General features: G+C 36.9%; 5 protein-coding genes across 5 annotated transcripts; 3 read left to right on the top strand and 2 right to left on the bottom strand.

Moving 5' to 3' along the window:
* Positions 1-2515: 2515 nt before the first annotated feature.
* EV154DRAFT_581074 (uncharacterized protein) lies at positions 2516-6150 on the bottom strand (the record flags this gene model as incomplete). Its single annotated transcript, XM_051606628.1, has 4 exons — positions 2516-2955; positions 4879-4913; positions 5264-5570; positions 5632-6150. The coding sequence occupies 4 exons, from the start codon at positions 6148-6150 to the stop codon at positions 2590-2592; spliced, it is 1227 nt and encodes a 408-aa protein (XP_051451171.1). The 3' UTR covers positions 2516-2589.
* A 1071-nt stretch (positions 6151-7221) lies between these two features.
* Positions 7222-9142, top strand: EV154DRAFT_487736 (uncharacterized protein; the record flags this gene model as incomplete). Its single annotated transcript, XM_051599007.1, has 5 exons — positions 7222-7599; positions 7658-7779; positions 7843-8019; positions 8083-8500; positions 8606-9142. The coding sequence occupies 5 exons, from the start codon at positions 7222-7224 to the stop codon at positions 9140-9142; spliced, it is 1632 nt and encodes a 543-aa protein (XP_051451170.1).
* A 1216-nt stretch (positions 9143-10358) lies between these two features.
* EV154DRAFT_556606 (P-loop containing nucleoside triphosphate hydrolase protein) lies at positions 10359-13723 on the bottom strand (the record flags this gene model as incomplete). Its single annotated transcript, XM_051605363.1, is given in 9 exon segments — positions 10359-10465; positions 11267-11568; positions 11592-11991; positions 12011-12292; positions 12350-12400; positions 12450-12590; positions 12777-12964; positions 13023-13257; positions 13633-13723. 9 exon segments carry the CDS (start codon positions 13721-13723, stop codon positions 10359-10361), a joined length of 1797 nt encoding a protein of 598 aa, XP_051451169.1.
* Positions 13724-14367: 644 nt separating this feature from the next.
* Positions 14368-15443, top strand: EV154DRAFT_487734 (uncharacterized protein; the record flags this gene model as incomplete). Its single annotated transcript, XM_051599006.1, has 3 exons — positions 14368-14418; positions 14523-14530; positions 14984-15443. The coding sequence occupies 3 exons, from the start codon at positions 14368-14370 to the stop codon at positions 15441-15443; spliced, it is 519 nt and encodes a 172-aa protein (XP_051451168.1).
* Positions 15444-21692: 6249 nt separating this feature from the next.
* EV154DRAFT_487733 (uncharacterized protein) lies at positions 21693-22743 on the top strand (the record flags this gene model as incomplete). Its single annotated transcript, XM_051599005.1, has 1 exon — positions 21693-22743. A coding segment is annotated over one exon (1051 nt), but the record flags the coding sequence as incomplete, so codon positions are not given.
* Positions 22744-23583: the final 840 nt, after the last annotated feature.

The following is a 23583-nucleotide window of genomic DNA, read 5'->3' as shown; positions in this document are numbered from 1 at the left end:
AAGACGGGAGAGAATAGGATAGGGCTATGACAGAGGCCTTTGTTGAGGATGTCATAGATTATAATAAAAGAATCATCACATTTTACATAATAATGGATGATCATGTATAAATATTCATGGCTCACACTTCGCCCCATTTGTTATCATCAGAACCGTTGGTGTCTGTGCACAAGGTGATTTGCCTTGTGACGAGTAAAATATTATAATACCATAAAAGTATAGTACAATCCCATAGGCGGAATATTCGGTTACTGAATATTACACGCACTAAACTTTCTCTTTGGCATTTACGTAATGTCACCTGCGGAGATGAATTTAGATCCTCACGTACTTTTGTCTTTACTTTGTAAGGCAGGAATTACTTCATAACATATTTATTTAAACAGACTTTACGTATAACATTATATCATATTCCTCTAACGCGTCACATATATTATCCGAAAGCCATCTAATGATTTAGTATAAATACCTGTAGTTTTTGCTAGTAGAATTCCCAAAATCTAAATTTTCTCGAATAAAAGATATACAAAGTTCTAACAGTATTTTCTTTTGTTACCTTAATTTACATTTTATCTCCATCCCAAACAGCCTTTATGCTTTGTTCCAGTTCAGCAAAAATTCGAGAACTTTTTTCTGTTCTTTTAATTTTTAATTTTGTTCCGAACTACAAAGAAATTTGGGACAATCATAGAGAGAATCTTTCAGCCGACTTTGAGTATACTTATCGTCAAAGCCTTGCTAATCATGGTGTTGATAATCAGGGTTGTCCAGTCGACCTGGATGAGCAAGATATTGCTTTCATAATGAATCAGACAATCTTGGATATAGCAAGCCGATTGCTTAAAAACTATAAGGATATTGCAAATTTTCCTGAATTACCTCAACCAGATCCATCCACATATAATGCCTATGCAGCTAGGGCCCAAAATTTGTATGATCACGAAATCGGCTAGTATGATGTGGATGATTTAGCAATCAATGTTGTCGTATATGAAGGCCAAGAAAATGGCAGTTTAAATTCGGAGCAACGTGTCATTTATGACGAGATTGTTTCAGCAATCTACAGAAATAGTGATGCTCCATCACAAAGTTCATTCTTTTTTGTTGACGGTCCAGGTGGCACAGGAAAAACATTTCTTTACAATGCCTTGCTTTCAAAAGTACGCTCTGGTGGTGAAGTTGCTTTGGCGTGTGCCTCATCTGGTATTGCTGCTACTTTGCTTCCTGGTGGTCGAATAGCGCATTCATTGTTTCAAATACCAATTGATATTGACGAATCATCTGTTTGCAATATTAAGTTACAAGATATTAGTGCCAAAATGATAAACGATGCCAAGCTTATTATCTGGGATGAAGCTCCAATGATGAACAAGATGACATTCGAATGTGTCAGTCGTCTGTTGCAAGAAATAACCGGTAACTACTCTCTTCCTTTTGGCGGAAAAGTGGTCGTTTTGGGCGGTGATTTTAGGCAAACATTGCCTATTGTTCAGTTTGGTTCCCGCTCTGATATTGTCAATACATGTGTAACCAACTCTGTCCTGTTTAGGGATTGTAAAGTCTTGCGTCTTTTAAGAAATATGAGGCTTACATCCGATTCCATTCTGGAGGACGGCACGCCGTTTCAAGATTACCTTTTGGGAATAGGCGAGGGTCGTCAGCAAATATACGATCAATATATATCTATTCCTGCATCGATCGTATCATATGCTGAGTCCATTCAAGAGGTGGTTGACAATGTTTTTGGAGATTCGTTAAGTGACGAAAGTCTTTATAAAAATCAAGAGTTCATTGTCAGTAAAGCAATTCTTGCAGCTCACAACACAACAGTTGACGAAATTAATGAATTAGCAACAGAGAAATTACCTGGAATATCAATGGTTTACCTTTCCGATGATTCAATCGAGGAAACGCAAAATTCTGGGTCTACTAACTTTCCTGTCGAATCTCTCAATGCGATCAAACCTTCCCGTATGCCTCCACATAAATTGGTTTTGAAAAGATTCCAGCCGATTATGTGTTTGAGAAATATCAATCCTGCCGAGGGTCTTTGTAATGGCACAAGACTTATTTGTCGCAACTTTACAAGAAACGTAATCGAAGCTGAGATTGCTGTTGGTGATTATGCTGGTACTTTTGTTTTGATTCCCAGAATTGTCTTGATCTCTTCGGACAATGCAAACTTGCCTTTCACCCTTCGTCGTCGTCAATTTCCAGTGCAGCCTGCATTTGGAATGACTATAAACAAATCACAAGGCCAAACTCTTTCTTTTGCAGCAATTTGTCTGATCAAACCCGTTTTCACGCACGGTCAACTTTATGTTGCTTTATCACGGGTTCGTAACCCTGCCAATCTCAATGTAATCTTATTAAAAGAGCAACCATTATCAACACTCACAGACAACGTTGTATTTACCGAAGTCTTAAATCGAACACAAAACCACACTTAGATTTAACATATATTATTCATTATCAATAAACTCTATTTTTATCCCTTTTATTAGCATTGAGTGGCGTCGGTGGCCCGCTGCAGGCGCGAGATCGCCCCCAGCAGGAACGTAGGTTATTTTTACCGTAGCGAAGCGAAGGTCAAAAAATTACCGAAGTGGGCTGGGGCCGCGATCTCGTAAAAATATAATAAAAAATGTCATAGTTGACAAGAGCGGTTGCATGTAAAATTGTTTCCCTGATCCAAAGTTCAAACAAGGAAAAGACATCATGGTTGCCTTGGGTGCGGGCGAAGTCTGCAACAACGCGCTCTTCGGCAATGGCTACCTCTTGTTCAAGCATTTGCTCTTCCAAATCGTACTCTTCGTCCATTGCACTGATTTCGTCCACCAAGGCATCGAAATATTGATCTTCGTCTTCGAAATGTTCAGCGTCATCTTCCATCCAAAGTTGTTCTTGCATCATGTCGAAGAAAGTTTCGTCAATTGGGTTCATGTTAAATAGGTACTTTAAAAAAATTAAGATAAGCGAAAAGGAAATATTTTATTTTTTATTTTCTTTGATTTAATAAAATCACGTTGGTCCTTTAGTAGATTCGAAAGTGAAAAGCTGTCACGTCATCACCTGATCATTGAATTTTATTTTATTGTCTAATTTAAGAAATGGGGTACACTCCCAAAAAAGGCTCGATCACCATTCCGAATTTTACCTTGAGAGCACCTAATTTTGTTGGTGTTCATTTCACATTATTTGACAAATACATACTAATATAATTGGCACTATTTATCTTCAGGTAATTTTTCCGCTAATAAAAACTGATATTCCCATGTCCCAATTGGATATAATATATGACGTGCGCAAACATAACAGGAATAGAGGACCAACGATTGGACGTTCTTTATTTGACAAAAAAAAAAAATAGGGGTGTCTAGATGCATTCATGCTTAAAATTGGTGAAAAAAACTACTAATTTTAAAGAAATTGGTGGATAAAACTACCAATTTTTTTTAAAAAATTATTATATCAGATGCACATTAAAGGTCTGCAACGTATTTTATTTAATTAAAATTTGAAAATGAAAGAATGTATTGATTGGAATGCTCGTACATAATATAAGGCCCCTCGGAAATTGGGAATTGCACCCTAAAATAAATCAGCGATCAAAAATTGAAAAATATCGCAAACAAATTAGAGCGGAAATAACGACCTTTTTTTTAAAAATATCGCGATTGGCGATATCGATAAATTTTTCCAAAATATCGCGATTGGCAATATCGATCAAATTTTTCAAAATATCGCGATTGGCGATATCGATCAAACTTTCTAAAATATCCTTATTGGCAATATCGATCAAACTTTCCAAAATATCGCGATTAACGATATGCATCCATAAATCAAAAAAATAAAAAAATATCGTTCGATGGGGTAAAAACAAAAAAAAAATGGGGCTCCCCTTCGGGTCGCTGATCCCATTTTTTAAAAGGCTTATTACACGGCCCCTCCGACCACATATTTTTGGACCTGCGCTGCGCTGCGGTAAAAATACGTGGTTCCCGGAGGGTAAGATGACATAATACATGGTTCTCAAAATTGGCTGCTCACAACTGCTGGTATGGAGAGGTAATTATTTTCAAAAATAATCGCATTGATAAAGTCTTAAGACATTATTGTGTCAATATTGAGAAAGCCATTTTTTAAAAGAAAAAGAGCTGAGTGGATTTGTTTGACTCAACATCATTATAAGTCATTTACATAGTGTCCGATGTCACCATGAAAAGTTTTTGTTTATCTTTTTCTTTCTTTTTCTCACATTGTTGAGTTCTGTTTTCAATATTTTATTCCAATTACTAACACTTGGCACATAATGAGAGGGTTTTTATTTTTCAGATGGCATACTATGGCTTGCGATATATGGTCATTTTTTGGTCATTTTTGTATTTTTTTCTCATTCAATCTCTAAGGCTTACAAATACGTATTTTATACTCCGTCTAATAAGCCAAAAAGGGGTAATCGATAATCGATATAATATTACTTTTACACACCTGCTGAATCAGGATACAGGCTTAAAATTGACACGTTTGTATATATTGGAAAAAAAAATTTATTTATAAAAAACAACTAAATAACGTCGAATCTGATCATGATAGACCTCTTCAAATATAGAAAATGACCAGTATAATATGACCAGAGACAGACATAATGAGAGGAACTACGATAGTGATCATACGAAGACCTCGGAAGAGCAGCAGTATTCACTTACCTGCATAAAGATGGTTTACGTTAATAAGAGAATAAATTATCAAGTTTAGCAATGTGTACTTTTACAAAACCGTGGGATGTACGAGCCTCAAATAAACAACGATAGTAGATAGCTTTAGGAATTTGGGTTAACTAATAATAAACACATAAACCAAAGTCGAGATATTTACCTTTTCACAAGCGGTGAAAGTAGGGATGGCTTCAGCTATACAAATGTGTTAATACATATAAAAAGAGTAACTAAATTTACTTTTAAAGCAAAGAGTCTTGGTTTAATCCGTTTGGAGAGTGTCAGCGCGTTTAATGCTTAGTCACATAACTATATCTTCATTTGTAAACAAATGGTTATGATAAATCATATATTCACAAACTATACACATATACAAACCTTAAGTTGAGTTTTTATTTCAAAGAAATAGAAAGAAAAAAGAAAAAAATAATAAAAAAATCAGAGTTTAAATAAGAAAAAAAAAATTCAGGCTCAATTCTATTTTTGGAAAGCCCTTGAGGGTCGACTAATGGTCCCAGATGCTATTTCATCAGCCTTTCTTTTACCTTTTGGACAGGTAATACTTGGGGTGGAGAGGGCAGGTGCAGAGGTGGGAGGAGGAGAGTCAGAGTGAGGAGGAGGCGAGTCAGAGAGAGGAGGCATCTCAGAGGGAGGAAGAGAGGTCAAAACAGGATTTTGTACCAAAGCGGAAGAAGACGATGGTGCAAGAGGTCTGTTATCAGGGATCGAAAATAAATTTTCAAACAGGCCCATATCCAAGTCTTCGTACCTCTCTTCAGTACCCGAATTGACACCAAGGTTTTCCAGGCCAGTCAAACATAAACCCGAGGTATCATGAGCAATGTAATCTGGCTAGAGTTGAGATTTATGTTAATGTTAAAAATTCTTAATTTGATATCTCAGCTTTACTTACTCTTGCTGAGTTCCTCAACATTATCTGGATCATATTTTTGGATATCCAGTTTTTTTCGGCGAGGTGCATGGGTAGCATTGGGTTCTCGGCGTCAATGACAGAGACAAGGTCTCCAGGATATGCCTCGACGGGTGTACCAACGTTTAAGCCAGAGCGCTTGTTCCAAAAGTACGCAATTCTTTTGAACATGTACAATACGTCATTCTGCTCGTTTGCAGGAATCCCCCTCCAAATGACGCCATTCTTTCCAAATCGTTCTTGGTACAATGCTTTCAAGAAATGTTGGCAAATGGTAAAGACATTGTTGTAAGCTGCTGTTGCCCTTTCTTTAGCTTGATCCTCAGTATACGTACCTGCCAAAGATCTCCAGTACGCAGCAACCGTCTCTATCACGGTTTTCTTTGTATAACCACATACGGTGATGGATCTTACACCGAGAGAATTGCAAGAGGTGTGAATACCATTGGTTATAACATGCTCCTTGTAATAGGCGAGGTCCTTGACCACGGTTTCGTACATTTGCTGAGATGCGGAATTTCTTGTTGAAAAGATAGGGCCATTATTAACTTAATTCGTCTTGTTGTGTTTTAATGTAAGGTTAAATTATAAAAAGACTATAGGAGTAGTTTGAGACTGTTTCTAAGATTGTCCTTTATTAATAAGTAAAATGTACGAGTATTTACTGTATATAAAAGACTGTCTGTGGTGTTCATATCTCTATGCTATCTTCAAGTTATCATTGATTAACCAAAAATGTATAAGACTATTATATAGACACTAATTTAGTCTTGTTCTAATAAATGTTAAGTCTTCTTAACTCTCTTTGCTTTAAACTAAATTTTCAGTATTTCTCAGATGTACTATCCTTATAGTTATTACTATGACATTTATTTTTAAGCTTATATCACAAATGGTATCAGCATGGATAAACCTTTGTTAGCTCTAATATGACTATAGTCTTGCTAGTCACCACAATTACAATAGAATGATATATTTCGTATGACCAAAAAAACTTTTATTATAACCAAAATACATGGCCTTTTAATAACATTTTGATGTGTCAACACAAAATATTTGCATATCGGTACAGAAATATTTATCATGCAACATAAATACTTGTCCTATGACACATACTATGGTCATAAAACGCAACTTATACTGACCGATCTCAGTTCTGTAATCAAAGCTTATGTTGAAACACCAAACACTTGTCAGATAACAAGAAAATCATTTTTATTTTTTGTGTAATTACACCAAATTTTCGGTATATATAACAGAAAGTGATCAAAATGCTAAAATAATTTTGATCATGTCCCTGAGACGCCAAATAATTTGGGAAACAAAATGTTACCAAAACGTTCGTTGTTGTGTTTTATTTATTTTGATATCATAGATTGAAAGAAAAAGTCTGTAGGCATTATAGAAAAATGCAAACGATCCCGGTACCTGACGTCAGCCAAATAGTTTATTTGTAGCATGGATGACCAAAAAATGAAAAAGAGTGTTTTTGGAACAAAAACCGTCCGGACTGTTGGTGTGAAGGCCTAATGTCCAATTTAGGGTGATGATCATCTGTCAATTCTTGACACCATGGTGGACTGGTCGTTAGTCGATGCTAGCAAATGTTTGGTTGACATCGGTATCAATTTTTATGCCGAAGCAAAGTTCGGAAATCCCGCCATTACGCTTGTAAAGGCAGATAATTGTGACTCCCTCGGCAATCTGTTTGCTGGATCTTCAGCTAAGACCAAGCTGATGAACATGACCTTGGGTACCTTTGCTGGTATCAAAGCCGTAAATGCCTCGCCTGCATCCAGGTATGCCTCCAAGGTGCTTATATACAATGACATCAAGTACCCATTTACTTTGGGAAATGTCGGGTACAATGGTAGTATCTGTGGTGAGTGGAATGCCGAGGAAATGCGAAAGAAATTTCGTCATTACACTGGGCGCCACCAACGAAACTTGGTACGTAATTGTTTTCAATGTTTATTTTTAATGCTCTAACTTTAAAAATTTGGTATAGAGATGGTACAATGACAGAATTACTGAAATCAAAAACAATCAGTTTACCACCCGCCTGGAAGTTCGCGTTCCTGCTACTTTGGCAACACCTGATTATTATTCCGAGCTTACAAGCAAACTGAAGTAAGATGCTTTTGACATCTACAATTTTAAATTTGATATTAAGTCTTTATTGTTTAATTTTAGATCAGCTGTTGCTGATGATGCATTTATCCATCTGGATTCCAGAGTTTACCTGGAGTACGTTGGACTCTATATGAATGCCATCAGTGAATTGGCCGAACCATGCCTTGGCAGTGTGCTCTTAGAGTCTCTTTCCGGTTTGAATTTGGCGGCTTATATGCTCAACTCCCTCATGCACCTGTAGGATACCTCCAACATCGACGCCAGCAATTTTGTATTGTCAAAGCGATGCAAAAATAACAGATTGTGTTTTATTGAAGATGCTTTTGTTCTCGTTGGAGAAACAATAGTGTTTGACCATACGTTCGACATGGCTAGAATGCAAAAAGTGTTTACGGATGCCAAAATTGTAGATATACCAGCCATGGATTATATTGCTGCTGAAAACGACGGTAATGTAGCAGCTTTTTTTGGCGCTGGACAAGGTGACTCTGCTGCGAACATCGCTTCGACAATTGAATGCATGATCAGTAATTCGGATCCAAATGTTCACAAACTAGTGTCCAGAAGATCAACTTGGTTTGAATTTCCAGCAATTACGTTTGGTCCTCTTCGGGTGTATTCCGAGTATTTCATTGGTAGTTTGATCCCTGTGGAAGGTGCATTCTTCCAACGTTCTTTGTTTCTGTACGACATAACCCGCCTCAGTCCCGTGAAGAACGTTCATAGTCTTCATCAAGGTCTGATGCAAAATGGTTTCGAATCACAGTTTGCCGCTTGTTTTTTGGAACAGTTTTGAGCCGACTATTTTTCTTTTTTGGGTCAGGGTTTTGATGCTTGTGGTGTTGAAACGCTTGGTTTTACTGGTGATCACACCAAACTGGTTGCATCTGCAGTCCATCTTTTGTCGTCGTTCGAACCGATCACAATTGTAGAGCGATTGTCTTTTCTTCTTCCTCTGCCCGAGAAAGAAAAATGTCAACCTGCCATTGTCAGAGCCGAGTTGGGCAAATGGATGAAGGGGAAGGGTGTAGACCTTTATTGGTCAAGGTTTGGAACGAGAGCGTGGTATCTTGAGCTGTTTGGAAATCCGTTGATAAGTTATGACCATTTAGCAAAGTTCCATTCTTTGCTAATGGTTGGATCTCTGTTTCTTTGCAAATGGATCCCGACATCCACAAAATCAAAGATGTACAGAAAAGATCGCCGTGGTCTTTGTGCTCGTAAAGCTTCCCGGTTCCAAGAACCCATCCCGAATGTAAACCCTTTGATTTTTTGGAGCATGGAAAAAGAAGCTATAAATGACAGGAATGAAACATCTTCAGAAACAAGCGTTAGTATCATGTATAGAAGAAATGCCTAAGTTATGCTTGCACTATGCCGCATTTATTCACCTTTTATTTTTATAAAAAATAACAATTGGTAAATGGTTGGGTTATAAATTCTAATGTTCCAATTTTTCTATTTTCAACCAGATGTTCGCTCAGCGTTTAAGATTCATTCACGTCATTTTATCTAGGTTTATTTTTATTTTCTTTATATATCTTGAAGATTACCTACATTACCTACCTTGGAATCTAACAATTCTTTCAAAATGTGACAAGAGATAATTATATACGTATTGCAAGTCATGGTGTACGGCACGTGTCCAACAATACAAACAATATCATTCAAATGTCGAGATAAATTCTAACCGAATTGGTTGAGGGATTCAAATAAATAATATGGAGTATGATTGCTTTATCTTCTTTTGTTAAAGTCAGCAAAAAATAAAAATAAAATTAATTCGAAAGATACTATATATAATTGATTTTCGTTTTCGCTCGGTCAGCACCGCAATATGGACAGCAGTTCACATCACCAAAATGAGCAGTTTATTGATATCCAACAAAGACTTTTTTAATTAGAACATCTAGTAGCATGTGATAAAAATGGGACAAGAGAATAAAATAAAACTTTTGATAATTTATTGATTTTTTATGAGTAATTAAAAAGACAAGGAAGATCAGTCTAGTCGAATAGTTACTTTCTGCGTTTGTGTGAGGTTATCAGTAGTCGAAATATTGCCAAATATTGTGGATTATGATCGGGTAGCCTAATTTGGCTTCGGTAAATATGCCTAAGTACCACGTAATTTTCAAAATGTAATGACATACCCTTTCGCTTTCTTGTATGAATACAAAGCGCATAAGATTTTTATTGACCAAATAGGTATCCGGAAAATATTGAGAAATTAGAAAACACAAAATAATGTTATTTTTGCAGATATTATAACTGGGAGATATTTCCCATACTTTTAGGAGTAGCCAGCTCATCCGCAATAAAAAAAATAGGGAGGCGTGGTTATGTATCAATAAAGCCACGATGAAATTACAAAAGATCAAGAACAAGTAACACACGTACATTTTTACCAACAATCACCAGCGGAATATATTTGGCGTAGTTTTAGGAAAGTACAGAGATTATGTCAATCTCATACAAGGCCAACAGAATATGAATTTACGCCGTATCGAACAGGAGACTTTAATATAAATATAAACAATTGACACACTCAGCATATAATTTTATACACCTCACTTTTAAAGAACCGTAACAATGTAGATGGCTTGCCAAACAGCCTCTGTGTTACCAATGCCAGGTTGAAAACAGACCACCAAGAAATAGTCCCGAGCCGAAGTATATTTTGCTAAAAGTATATTAAAAACAAACGTAAAAAATAAATCTCAGAGATCGAAAAAAGTTTATAAAGATATGACAGTACTTTTTAATGGGTGCCAATATTCTGAGCTCCGTATTTAAATTGTCAAAAAAAAATATATCCATAAAACAGGTCAGATACGAGAAAATCAGATACATAAATCCAAATATATTTGGGTCAAATACACAGAATTGTGCCAAACCACATACCTTAGACGTAATAAAAGTAGTTATAATTGACATAAATGGAAATAGTCTGTATCACAGATCTATCGGTAAATAATATACCAAGATCCAGTAACATTGAAAGGATCTAAGTATATTTATTCCGACATAAGAACACAAACTTGACTTGTGTATTCGACAGTCAAAGAAGAAATTTATTGATGACTAATTACTGTCAAATATGAAATTAGTTTCCAGCTTTTATTTAGTATAAATAGACCCCAAATTATTATTTTAACATCTTGGTCAATAAATTTATAAAGGAATTCTTAACGTACTCATAAACTTTATTTTTTATTTTATTAAATTATACTACCGATTTATTACATCATCATTAAAAGCCAGAAGAGCTGTGCAATACAAAAAAATCAATTATTTCATAGCAGCAGTGTTCTTTGAGTCTATTTTTACCTGCAGTAAACATATACTTTCCAATTGTATCAATTTTGTCAAATACCACACATTTAACGTACTCTTAGATAGTTCAACACCATATTGAGACTCGTATCAATCTCATTCTTCCTGCAAAAGAGAGAAGAACGAGATTTGAATTGAGCAAAATTACTTTGCTCATCGTCATTGGTGAAGTTGCAACAACCGGTACTTGCTCCATTTCGGCCACCTCGGCCTGACTCCTGGGCATAGTCCAGGAGACTTGATGGCATGCCATGGTGAAAGACATATTTGACATTAGGCTTGTCAATGCCAACACCGAACGCCGAGGTGGCTACCATAAGGCACTTGCCAGCCTTCATAAACTTTTCTTGCATTATTTTCTTCTGTTCCACGGGAAGTTTACCATGGTACATCGAAACTTCCAAAGATGTGAACCTATTACGGGCACCAGAGAACACCGTCTCACACAAACTGATTGTGTTGGTGTAAATTACACCGCAGAAGTTGTCGTACCCCAAAGAATGGATACGACCAAACATTGCTCGATGATAAAATTACTCTGAACAACTGAGTAAGCAATGTTTGGTCTGATCGTGGAAGAAGATCGGATCACCTGGAAGTCGATCTGATACAGGGATTCTATGGTCTTCTCCCACGAAGGTGGCACCGTTGCGGACAGCAAAACCAATGGCACCGGCAATTTTCGAAATAAGAAAGTGTCCAACATGGCTGGTCTGAAATCGGACCAAGTCAGACACAAATGGCACTCGTCAATGACGATGCGGGCCAGGCGCTTCAGACTATGCAACCTGGCCAAAAAACCTTGCAACTCGGTGCTGCAACAGTGCTCGACGGCAACAAACAAAATGCTGATCGCAGTGAGCGTCTCGCCCCCTAAAAAAAAAGCAAGTACCTCTCCAAGTGTCGAACTTCAATCCGACCTCCCGACACCTCTTCATCATGTCGGCCGTCAAGACCACCAAAGGCATTACCACAACAGTGGTTAAATTTTTTCCAGCCTCCATAAATGAAGGCAGGAGAAAAAGAAGACTTTTTCCAGCGCCTGTTGGCATCTCCGCCAGAATGTCAACCTGGCGTTTCAACACGAGAGCAACACCCTGAGCTTGTTCCAACGACTTGAAATTCGCCGTTGAGCTTCTCAGAAAAGCTCTCAAGCTAAGCAAAGCATTGAAATCTAAGTTTAAATGACACAATTTAACAGTGTATCATAATTTGCGATTATTTTACGTACCATGCTCTGGCATAGCTTCCGCTGAAACGCGGCCTTGCAACATTTGTGGCCCTGTTTTAATATTTATGAGTTAGAGATCTTTTCAATGTAAAATATGTACCCAAATCCACCAGAGATACCGTAGTTAACGGAGCTACAGTCTCAGGAACAGTTTCCACCGAATGGACAACATTTTCCATATTGATTCTTTTGGGCTTCCTTTGTTGCAAAGCAACCTTGTCCATTTCACTGGTGGTGATTTCTAAATTGGACGGCAAAAGAAAAAAAATTAATGACAGAAATAAAATATTGAGGAAGTTGTGCTTACTCAACAACGTGTGCCACTCAAGGGAACAGAGGAAAAAATTCAACATATTGTCTTTCCCCATGTAGGAAAAGTCCATGCTTGAGAAAGCATAGACTTTTCAAGCAGTTGCTTCTGAGTGACCTGCTTGGCGATCCACAAGCAAGGACGAACTTGCTCTTTCGGTTTCTTGGGGCAAGTCATAAACATCTCTTTCCTCATCGGCTTCATTCACAGGTGTGAAATGCTTTAATAAATTATACATGAACGCAATTGGGACATGTCTGTAGCTTTGGAGATTTAAAGGTGCCCCGATTATACGGTTTGTAAATCTGAAGAGAGAATGTATGTAAGATTTTATATGTATGTTACTTGTATAAGAACACATACCGTGCCAAACTGCTCGACAACCTCTCTGAGGACAATACGTCCCCATTCACGACAAAGAGGAAAGTTCCATAATTTTCCCTCTTTTTCTCATCGTTGGCACAGACAACATACTTTGATGTTTTGGTATTCACCAAAATATTATTCTCATAGTCAGTGAGGAACGAGTATCCGGCACGGCTGTTATTTAGCAGGTTAACGTAGCGGGTATTGTCAGGGTTAGAAGCATCACAAAAATCTTAACTTTTGTAAGCTTTGCGACTGTTTTTCATGGGTCCAATAATTTTAACATAATAATAACTATCTAAAAAACAAATTTGACAACTTGTGATTGTTATGCCAGAGGTTCAAAAAATGTAAAAACAAATTTAACAATTTCTGATTGTTGTGCTAAAGGTTCAAAGAATGTGAAAACAGAATTACTCCGCGGATGTAATTTTGGATAAGCCGCTATTTACAAACAAAATACTTATTGCGAGTACGTTCGTCTGTTATTATTTGCTCTGGATGCGACCAACAAAACGTGAAAATTAATGACTTAAAATTACAACCGTAATATTCAGCTGCAATCCAAAACCGTATATGACCTTGGCATTTTTGACTTTCTATGTACTTCGATTCCAGTACGACAGCAACAAATACTGTGATAAGTGCACCGTATTAACTTCAAATAAATACAATTCCTTTGTAAATATCCGGGACATTTTGTAGCTCCGCCCAGCAAGATCGGAACGAAAAATTCATTTCATCCCGACAATTTCAAATAGACTTGTGGTTTTGTGCACCTGTCCATTAGGTATAGATGGAACTATATTATACGGGGAACAATTAAAAATGATTGTTTTTAAATCAGAAAATCGATAGAATTATTATTATAAAGCCGCTTTTAATTAAGAAACAAATTACACATTTGGTAGCTACTTTTAAATTGATACAAAAAAGCAAATAGTAATAGGGTTAATGATTCAACCATTATTTAGCCATGATAAATTAACAAAGATGTGAGAAATAATAATCTGTTTTTTTGCATTTTGCTTTTCATTGCTGAATGTATAAATATTATTTGTAGCGATCCACAAACATTAGCAACTGAAATTACAAGGATGATAAGTTTACTCGGAATTTATTCCCATAATATGTTACGTATCTAACATGCTGTGCCGTTTATGCAGAATAAACATAAAGCTATTACCAGGTTGACCCTCTAAATAGAATTTAACGTCACGACAAAAATTCTAGGTAAAGCGTGAGACATGGTCATCTTTTATGTCGTTATTTTTTTCAATTTCAAAATTCCACCATAATTTAGGTTCACGTTTTACGTAGTCTTTACCTTTTTATAATAACAATGTATAAAGCTCAAATACAACGATATCAAAAAAGTCACATCTTAAATAATGTAAGTCGATGGTGGTAGAGTTTCTTTCAAGAACAAATTTAACAATTTGTAATTTTTGTGTCACAAATCTAAAAACAATTTTAAAAAATTGAATTTATGTAAAGGATACAAGGTAGGACTATTGTTAAAACTATTATGGTCATCGCATCTGTACGTAAATATACATATCCGTATATTATCTTTTCAGTGTATTAACTACCAATAAACAAAATAGGTGTTAACATGAAGCGTCATGCTGACAATGATATATGAAAATAGGAATTAAATATTGGTGAATATATTGTTATATCTGGCGTGGACTTATTAAAACATAAGGGAGAACAGTTGCTATCCCGGATAAGACTGCCGCTACTAAAGGCGTTGTCCATGCAGCCTTAAACAGATCACTCTAAAACTTAACTAAATTCTGCCAGACATGATGCGTCTCGTTAAAGACGCTGGTAGTGAAAATGACTTCGCCCTTTTTGACGGCCTGTCTTCGTTTTGGTCAACCAAGGGATGAAATTGAGATTTTCTCAAACTATCGAACATAATGAAAACTTGAAATTGCTCTTGATGGTGACAGAGTCATTTTTGGGCATACTTTTGATTTGGTCCGCATGCAGCAAGCTTTTTCCATTTCTGTAATTACAGACACCAGCAATTTAGATGTAGTTGTCGATTCACACCATGGTGATGTAGAAGGTGCGGATGTACCTGAATCTTTTCCCCGTATCATTCAAAATTCCGATTCCAGCTTGCATGGTGTTTTGTCAAGAAGATCGAACGCGTTTCCCCTTGCAGCAATTACTTTTGGTCCTATGCAGGTGTACTCCACATTCTTGCTTGATTCAGTCATGCCAGTTGAAAGAGCTTTTAGTCATCGGCAATTATTTCTCTATGATATTTCAGACATTTGTACCGTTAGAAATGTATATACCATTCAGCAAGGCCTAATGGAGTACGGTTTCGGAATGCGTCTAGCTTCGATGTTCCTTACACAATTTTGGACTGAGTATTTTCTGGCTCAAATTTGGAAACGATGAGTTTTTCCGTTGATCACTCTCAAGAACGTTCTTGCGTCTTTGAACCAGTGTCGGTAAGCGAATGGTTGAACTTTCTTTTACTATTGCCGGACCATCAAGATTGTCAACCTAACTGTGTTAGAGAGGAGGTGTCTTACTACATTTGTCCTGAAAATATTATTTCCCACTGAAAAAAAATTGGGACGAGAGGATTTCACCACGAGGTTTTTGCGAATCTTGTGCTATTTGACAAAATCTTACATTAGGGGGTTTCAGAATCAAAAACCTTATATTTTGCAAAAATATTTCTGGGTTATCATTGGTTAATGATTCTTTCCAAGTTTTTGCAACAAAAGAGTTGCAAAAATAAAATAGTCTAAATTAGACCAAAAACTTAGAATTCAATGGCAGAATATTTTATGATGCATCGACATATTTAACTAATCTATATCCCTTTATTGAAAATTAACATAGTAAACGATACAAAGTTTTACAATTTAATTTTTATTTCATTGAAAGGGGGGGGGACTCAAAAAGTGATGAATATAATTGGCTTATGGAGTTACACTAACATTTTTGCAAACTTAAATTTTATGATTCTGAAACCCCCTATTTAAAAACTAATGAGATAAAAGTAAATTTTTATTGAAGTTAAAAATAGACTAAAAAAACTCTGCTGCTATGAAATAATTGATCCTTTTTATATTGCACAACTCTCGTGAGTGTGAAAATCGGTGTAGATTTATAAAAATAAAAACAAGAAAATTATCAAACTTGCAAGACTTAACTAAGGCTTTATTAAACAAATAAAAGGGGGTCTTTATATACACATTATTTCAGACATTCATCACAAATGGGTTGATGACGGTCGTGGGTAGATTCATCCAGATAATACTCGGATGTAATGATCACATATAGAAAGGCCATAATGAGATGTCAATAACAATAACAATAACATTCATTCTTAAACTGTGTATGTCTTGTAGCACAATATTCAGGGGAAAATGTAGTTCTTAATTCAGATAGCTGTGGCACCTCAATGTGGCTGATGTAACCTTCATATGTGTTTATATCAATGTTATTATTTAAATGTATGTCTTATACTTGTATGAAGGATGATATGAGATCAAGCCTGTACATAAAGTAAATGATCAGTATTTAATATAACAGTATCAAAAAGAATTATATTTACAGTGCATCTATTTTAAAATGAACAATTTTTGAAAAAACGGACATTTTTGAGAATTTCAAGTCCGATCCCTATAATTTTTTTTTTTTTTTTTTTTTGCTCATTTCATTTTAAAATGTTCATTTCTCATGTCCTTATGTATTTATTTTTTAGGAAGTTCCTAATTCATTTCCTGATTGTAGTGTAATTTTTTTATTGGTCTAACCGAAGCTTGCGATGTGATCTTTGCAATTTAGAAAATTCTTTAACAATGGCAAAGGCGTCTTTTGCATCTTTGCCTTGGCTGTAAGCTTCGATATAACGGAAGCTTTTGTTCCAGTATCTTCTAATTAAAAGAGGTGGCTCTCCAGGAGGAGCAGCACTATCCAGAAACATGTTGATATTATTGTCGAGGGACTTGAAGTTGTAGTTGCAATTTTGTCTTGCAACTTTCTTAGCGGCCCCCCAAAATCGTTCGATCGGATTTGTTTCGCAATGGAATCTGGGGTACAGTTCAAAGATATGGCCTGCATTGCCAATAGCTTCTTCCAAAATTGATTTTTGCTTCAAAAAATCGGGCTGGCTACCAACCAGATGGTTTGCACAACACGTATGATCAGCAATGGCGATGTTATGGCAGTCCTTATTTTGGCCACTGTATAGTCCTCGCTCTTGAAGGATTAATTTGAGGCCCTTAAAATAAACCTTCATTTTGTTGTTCTGGCATAAAAAATATCAAAAAGTTAAAAAAATTACTCCAATTGGTATTCCTTAAGTAACTTACTGGATGCTTTTTTCTAATAAGCTCTACAATTTTTTGTCGTTTTAAATCAGCATCCAACTTTGAGTTGTGCAATTTTTGAATTTCAACAAAATTGTTGTCTCTTTCGACATAAAAATCCTGGATTTTGGTAGCATCTTCACCTGCGGCAGACTTTCCGGTATATTCACCATTTCGTACTCGAACCTCATCTTTACCTACTTCATGGGGAAGCATGTTCATTCTGTTGGCGACCAAAGCATCCAAAGCAAAGGCCTTGTGGTTGCTGCTTTGGTCGAACGAGAACACTCCGATGCTATCTTTATGCAAGAACGCAAAGATCACAAGAACGTCTTGCAACTGTTCCAGCATGTGAGAGCTAGTCCAATAACCCTCACTTGCTGCACGCGGATAAAAAATCTTTCTTGAAGTCATTATCTTGTTATCAATTGTGGCCCTCATGGTACCATGGCACTTGCAATGAAACTCTGAGATCATGATTGATCTGCCCTGAGATTTGGGCAGACAGTAGCTATCATCATTTTCTAGCCATGCTTGTTTTTGGTAATCGTTGGCATAGAATGTGCTCTCATCATGTGTAACCAAAACATGTTGTTTTCGGCCTACTGGTAACACCAACGGAACTTCTACACTAACATCGTTAGGGTCATATTGCTGGGACAGTTCCAGATACCCCATCATTCGCTTGGCCCAAATCTGACGATACTCGATAACGTCTTCTCTCTCGTGTCCATCAAAGTATACGGTACGACCTATAAAAGCAGAATTATTACAAATGGTTACCAATGACATGTCGAAATATTACCGAGAGGCTTAATGTTAAAACCCCATTCAATTAACTTTCTGCGAATACATTCGGCAGACAAAGGGCTGCTGGCATCCACAGAATCGACATCTATACCGGGAAGGATATTTGTACGCAACTCATTTTGTATGCCGGGAATACGTCTTTGGCTGCGAGGTACAGCGCGAAACCATTCGACGATTTTTCTTTTGATATCATTATCGTCAAGAATTGATACTCTCTTGCTATGCAATCCCTGCATTCCTTTGCTGATTTTTTTAGTTTCCAAATATTCGTCTGCGTATTTTCTTATGACAAGGCTACGGTAAATAGTAGCTTTGCTGTACCAAAATACTTTTGCTGCACATTCAGATGCTTCTGTCTTTTTCAATCCTTTTAAGCGAAGTGACAAGTACAGATGGACAGCTTGATACTTGGAGTTTTCATAAACACCATTTTTTTGTTGCTCAGAGCGAGCATTAATTGTTGGTGCCAATTCCGTATCCAAAATAACAAGAGCTTCGGCAATCTTTTCCATTTCAGTTTTTTCTGGAGTTGTTTCCTCGATTGGTTTAAAAAAACTGAGAATAGAGGTACTTCCTTTAGCCATCTCTTTGTTTTTTTGAAGTTTTCTTCTCTTATGTCTATCACACACATCAAATCCACGACTGTACAAAGACGTTGCTTGATCTCCGTTAATTTTTTCAAAAGCTGTGGGTTAAGACGAAGCGACTATTTATTAGATATCTGTACTAATAACAAAAAAAACTGTTACAAGTTTATTACCATTTTCCTTTTTATCTTGCTCCAAGGGCATAATTTGAGGCTCATCTTGAGGCTCATCACTGATTATTTCTACCGTTGGTTTATTGTCTATACTGCGATGTTCGCGCATTTTTTGAAGATGGCGTCCTTGTCTCTTTGATTTAGGCATTGAAGTAAAAGATCATGTTGCACAAATGTCAAAGTTTCTGGTACCTTCCGCCAAAATCCATTGCTCTGGTGATTGGTCAGAATTAGATTTACGAAAAAAAAATTTATCGTATTTTTACATCTCCGCCGGCAATATATTTAGCCGGAGAAAGCTGGCACAAATTTATAATTTTACACTGTAAAAACACGCGGACATATTTGGGTCTCCCCACTGTAAATGGCCGATTTTGTTTTGCCATCTGTAAAACATTTTGTGTGAAAAAAAAAAAAATCCGGCTCTATTAGTTTGTAGAGAACTCTTTAATAAAGAATGTAATAGAGCCGGATTTTGGATATCTGTTAAATTCATCGAGGAGATAGAGTTTTTATTTTTTTTGAAAAATCGGAGCCAAAAATTGTTCATTTTAAAATAGATGCACTGTAGGATTATCAAATGGAAGATTTAAGAAGTGTAGATAGAGTCGTATATTAAGTATATAGCCTCCATCACGACAGTGAGTTTTAATGATCAGGCAACCTTTCTGGTTTTAGAATAGATCTATGTGTGGTATTTGACAAAATATTACATAGAAAAGTAATGAGATAAAAGTATATTTTTATTAGGGGTAAAAATAGACTAAAAGAACTCTGCTGCTATGAAATAATTGATCCTTTTTATATTGCACAACTCTCCTGAGTTTTAATGATGAGTCAACCTTTCTGGTTTTGGAATAGATCTATACTTTGTTTCCCGCCTTGAGTTAAATGGATACTACTCGTTAGAATTGTTTCCAGATAGCGTTGTCCCATATCAGTGGATCGGGAGCATGAGTATGCTAATAAATCTTTAGTATTACGAGACACTTATTTATCAGATCATGCAACGGTTACTGTAAAAGATGCATACTTGTTTGTCAAGTGTAATTGGCAATAGAACATAAAAGTTGATCATTTATTCATTATCTTTGTAATGAATAAATTACGATCCCAAATATAAAATGTCTTATCGATATTTGTATATTTGGTTGTAGAAGCTAGGTACCCATTAATTCATACACTATTTCTTTATACTCTTTATCGGCAGTATAATTATATCAGTATATACGTAAATGAACCATATATATTAATAGCTGTTCTAGTCTCTCTCTGGGTAGCTAATCCATTGAGAGAACTATTAATATTAAGTTTCTCTTTCTTATAATTCTTGATTGATCTGAGAAGTTTCTCTTCTCGATCGGTGATATCGTAACTCAGTGGTATAGAATTCTATATCCAACTGTCATTCGTATATCGATTTTAAGCCAATCATGCAATCTTTTTATATAGAAATATGTACTCATAGTAGGAGTCGTTGTGTAGCAGTATACAGGTGTATGCTGTTACTTAATATTAAAGGATGTTTTTATTCCATGTTTTTATTTTATTCGATTTATTTGTTTATTCTCAAATAAATCATACCCAAATACGACAAGCTTTGTTGAAGGTAAGTAATACATTTTTTCTAATTGGCTGCCACTTCTTCATCTGGCTCTCCATACACTGTCGAAATTGCGGCAAACCTTACTACGATCATGGTATTTGGTTCCAGTTATAGCTTTCAATCCTTGTCTTACAGACCGAAAGAGTGACATGCTATCCTTTTTAGAATAGATTATAGATGTATACATAAAAGTTCTGACTATTTCGCTGAACAATAAATTTTATTTCAATAAACGTTATTTATTTATCCCCAAAAATTCTATTATTTCCAAATGTTGTTTTTTTTTTTTTTTTTTTTGCAATAGTGCAAGGGTATAATGATCCTAGTTTTATAAAAAATTGACCAATACAATCCTATAAAGTAACAAGGATACCATGATTTTATTCGTCACGTTTTAGAGGTTCAGGTTTGTTTATATAAAAAAATTAGACCAGAACCAGAGGTATTGGTCTACCGTACACCTGAACCTGAAAAAAACTTCTCAGTGCCTGTCACTATTCAGAACTATAAATGCCGGGCATATGTTGGCTCCGGTTCTAATTTCTCCTCCTTGAAGCCTTCTTTAGCTTCCAAATTGGGTCTCACACCCTCTGTACCAACTCCTATTGCATTAAATAAATCTGATATATACACACTATATATCCAGCCTATAATCTACTTGACATTTAATAGCAACCCAGCTCTGAAACATAAACCATTAACTGATCAAGATATTAATGTCTACTTCCAATCCACGCTCCCATCTGATCTTCCCGGATAACAATCTATTTCAATCCTTCCTTATAAAAAGGATCCCCTTTTCCATTTAATAAAAAGATATCTAGTTTTAGTCTCAAATAATTTAACCGTTTATTTCTTGGAATATTTCATTTTTTTATTTGAATTCTTATACGCTATCTTTTTATTAAAAATTTTTTATCATGTCTACAACCGACTCTGCTGCTTCTACCACCGCTCTTACCCCTGCTATGAACCAGACGTTTTCTGCTCAGAAATCTGTCCTTGAAGGTACTCCTGTCAATTCCTACCAAGACGATACGGAGATGGAAGACTGTACGACTACAGCACCGGTTGTCACTGAACCTTTCGATATTGGAAAGAATATCCAATTGCTTATCAGCCGCACCCATGCCATCTCGTCTGCCATGGTCCAGGAGGGCTATCCTACCAGTGGTAACTACATTCAAGAACTGAAGGACTTACGTGCTTCAATTACCGAGCTCCAAGCTCTGAAGTTGGTAATCCAACCTAGCGATGCCACTACCATCGTATCTAATCCTATCGCTGCAGTCAAGAATACCGACGATCGTCAAGTCCCATCCCATGTACCCTATTTTCAGTGGTCTGGAGCCGTAACCGATACTACCAAGCCGGTTTTCCCTAGTTTCAAAGCTTGTATGAATCGTTTCGAGGATGTGTTACATGCCTATCAATTGGACCTGAACCAACATGGACTTCGTTTACTGATCATTTGCCTCCCTACTGCCATGAGAGATTGGATGCAAGCGGCCATCCAGGGTAAGAAGAACCTTCCTTGGGAAGACTATCGTGAGGCCCTATCTTTGGAGTATGGTGTCACCCAGGATGCTGAACAAGAGGTCAACACCAATGCTCTCCTCTTGGTACGTATGGACCCTCAAGAGTCTATCGAGTCTTTCATTGAACATTTTCAACGATTGCACCGCCTTTCCGGTCTGACAGATCCTTCGATCCTCTGTACCAGGTTTATCTCTGCTCTTCCTATGATACTTGCAGACCGTGTCACTCTGGCCTTGGCAACCGCTCCTAGGGACACAAAACGTAATCTTACGTATGTGATGTCACTCACCAGAGACCTTAGCAATCAATTTGCTCACCGTGATGCTGCCAACGATGACGCCCGTCCTACTCCTATGCCTTTGGGAAGTGCCGCCTCCAAATACGCTCACAATACTCCCAGGACGAACTTGAACCATGCTGCCCGCCATCAACGACGTGTTCGTGGACCCTCTTCCTCTGGTGCCATGTACTGCTCTCATCATGGTACTTCTGGCCATAACACCGCCGATTGCCGTGCCACCAACAACAACATGTCTCGTCCTACTCGTAATTGTTACACCTGTGCCGCTGAGTGGACACCTAGCCATCGTTGTCCTAATGCTAGGAGTAGAAACAATGTCCGTTTTTACTCAGCTCCCACCACAGCTCCCACTACTGGTCACCATTCTGGTGCGCCTGAACAACCAGTTACCACTCCTCACATGCACGAACTTACTCAACGTGCCATGCACATGAACCTTAACCATCCAGATGCTCATCATCTTCCTTCCTCTCAACGTTCGCCTCCCAGGAGCCACGTTGACGAAGCACCTACTCTTTCATTTCCATTCGTCCAAGACGAGGATCTCCCATCTCTTCAACCATTCCACGGTAAGTCTAACATTACCATCAATGACGAGCCTGCTCCTCTCAATGACCGTACTAATTCTATCATTATTCCTGTCACTATTCAGAACTATAAATGCTGGGCCTATGTTGACTCCGGTTCCAACTTCTCCTCCTTGAAGCCTTCTTTAGCTTCCAAATTGGGTCTCACACCCTCTTTACCTACTCCTATTGCATTAAATAAATCATCTCTGTTACAATCTAAAAATCACACTATTTCTTTGGGCGATGCTAATAGCTCCATCGAGCGTATCGGTTTTATTGACAACGTTCATCTATTCTATAATAATCTTAACATTCATCATACCTTCGAAGTTTTCAATCTGAATAGTGAAGCAGATGTTTGCATTGGCACTGACCTCATGTCTAAAATGAACATTAACATTACTGGGCTCACTACTACATGGGACGAACATAGTCTACCTACGATCGAAGATCCTATTGACCCATTACCCAACACACCTACATACGAATATTACGGTTCTATCACAGAACGATCCACATTCTTACAATCACTGGAAATCGTATTACATTCTAATGCTTCCATCGATCCTAAATCGGTTTGTACAGTACCTAACTCGGAAGTTACACTCCATTTCCCTGAGAACACAG

This window comes from Mucor mucedo, assembly GCF_025094135.1.
Source record: "Mucor mucedo strain NRRL 3635 chromosome Unknown EV154scaffold_200, whole genome shotgun sequence".
Lineage (NCBI taxonomy): Eukaryota > Fungi > Mucoromycota > Mucoromycetes > Mucorales > Mucoraceae > Mucor > Mucor mucedo.
This window is presented reverse-complemented; position numbering and strand designations above follow the sequence as displayed.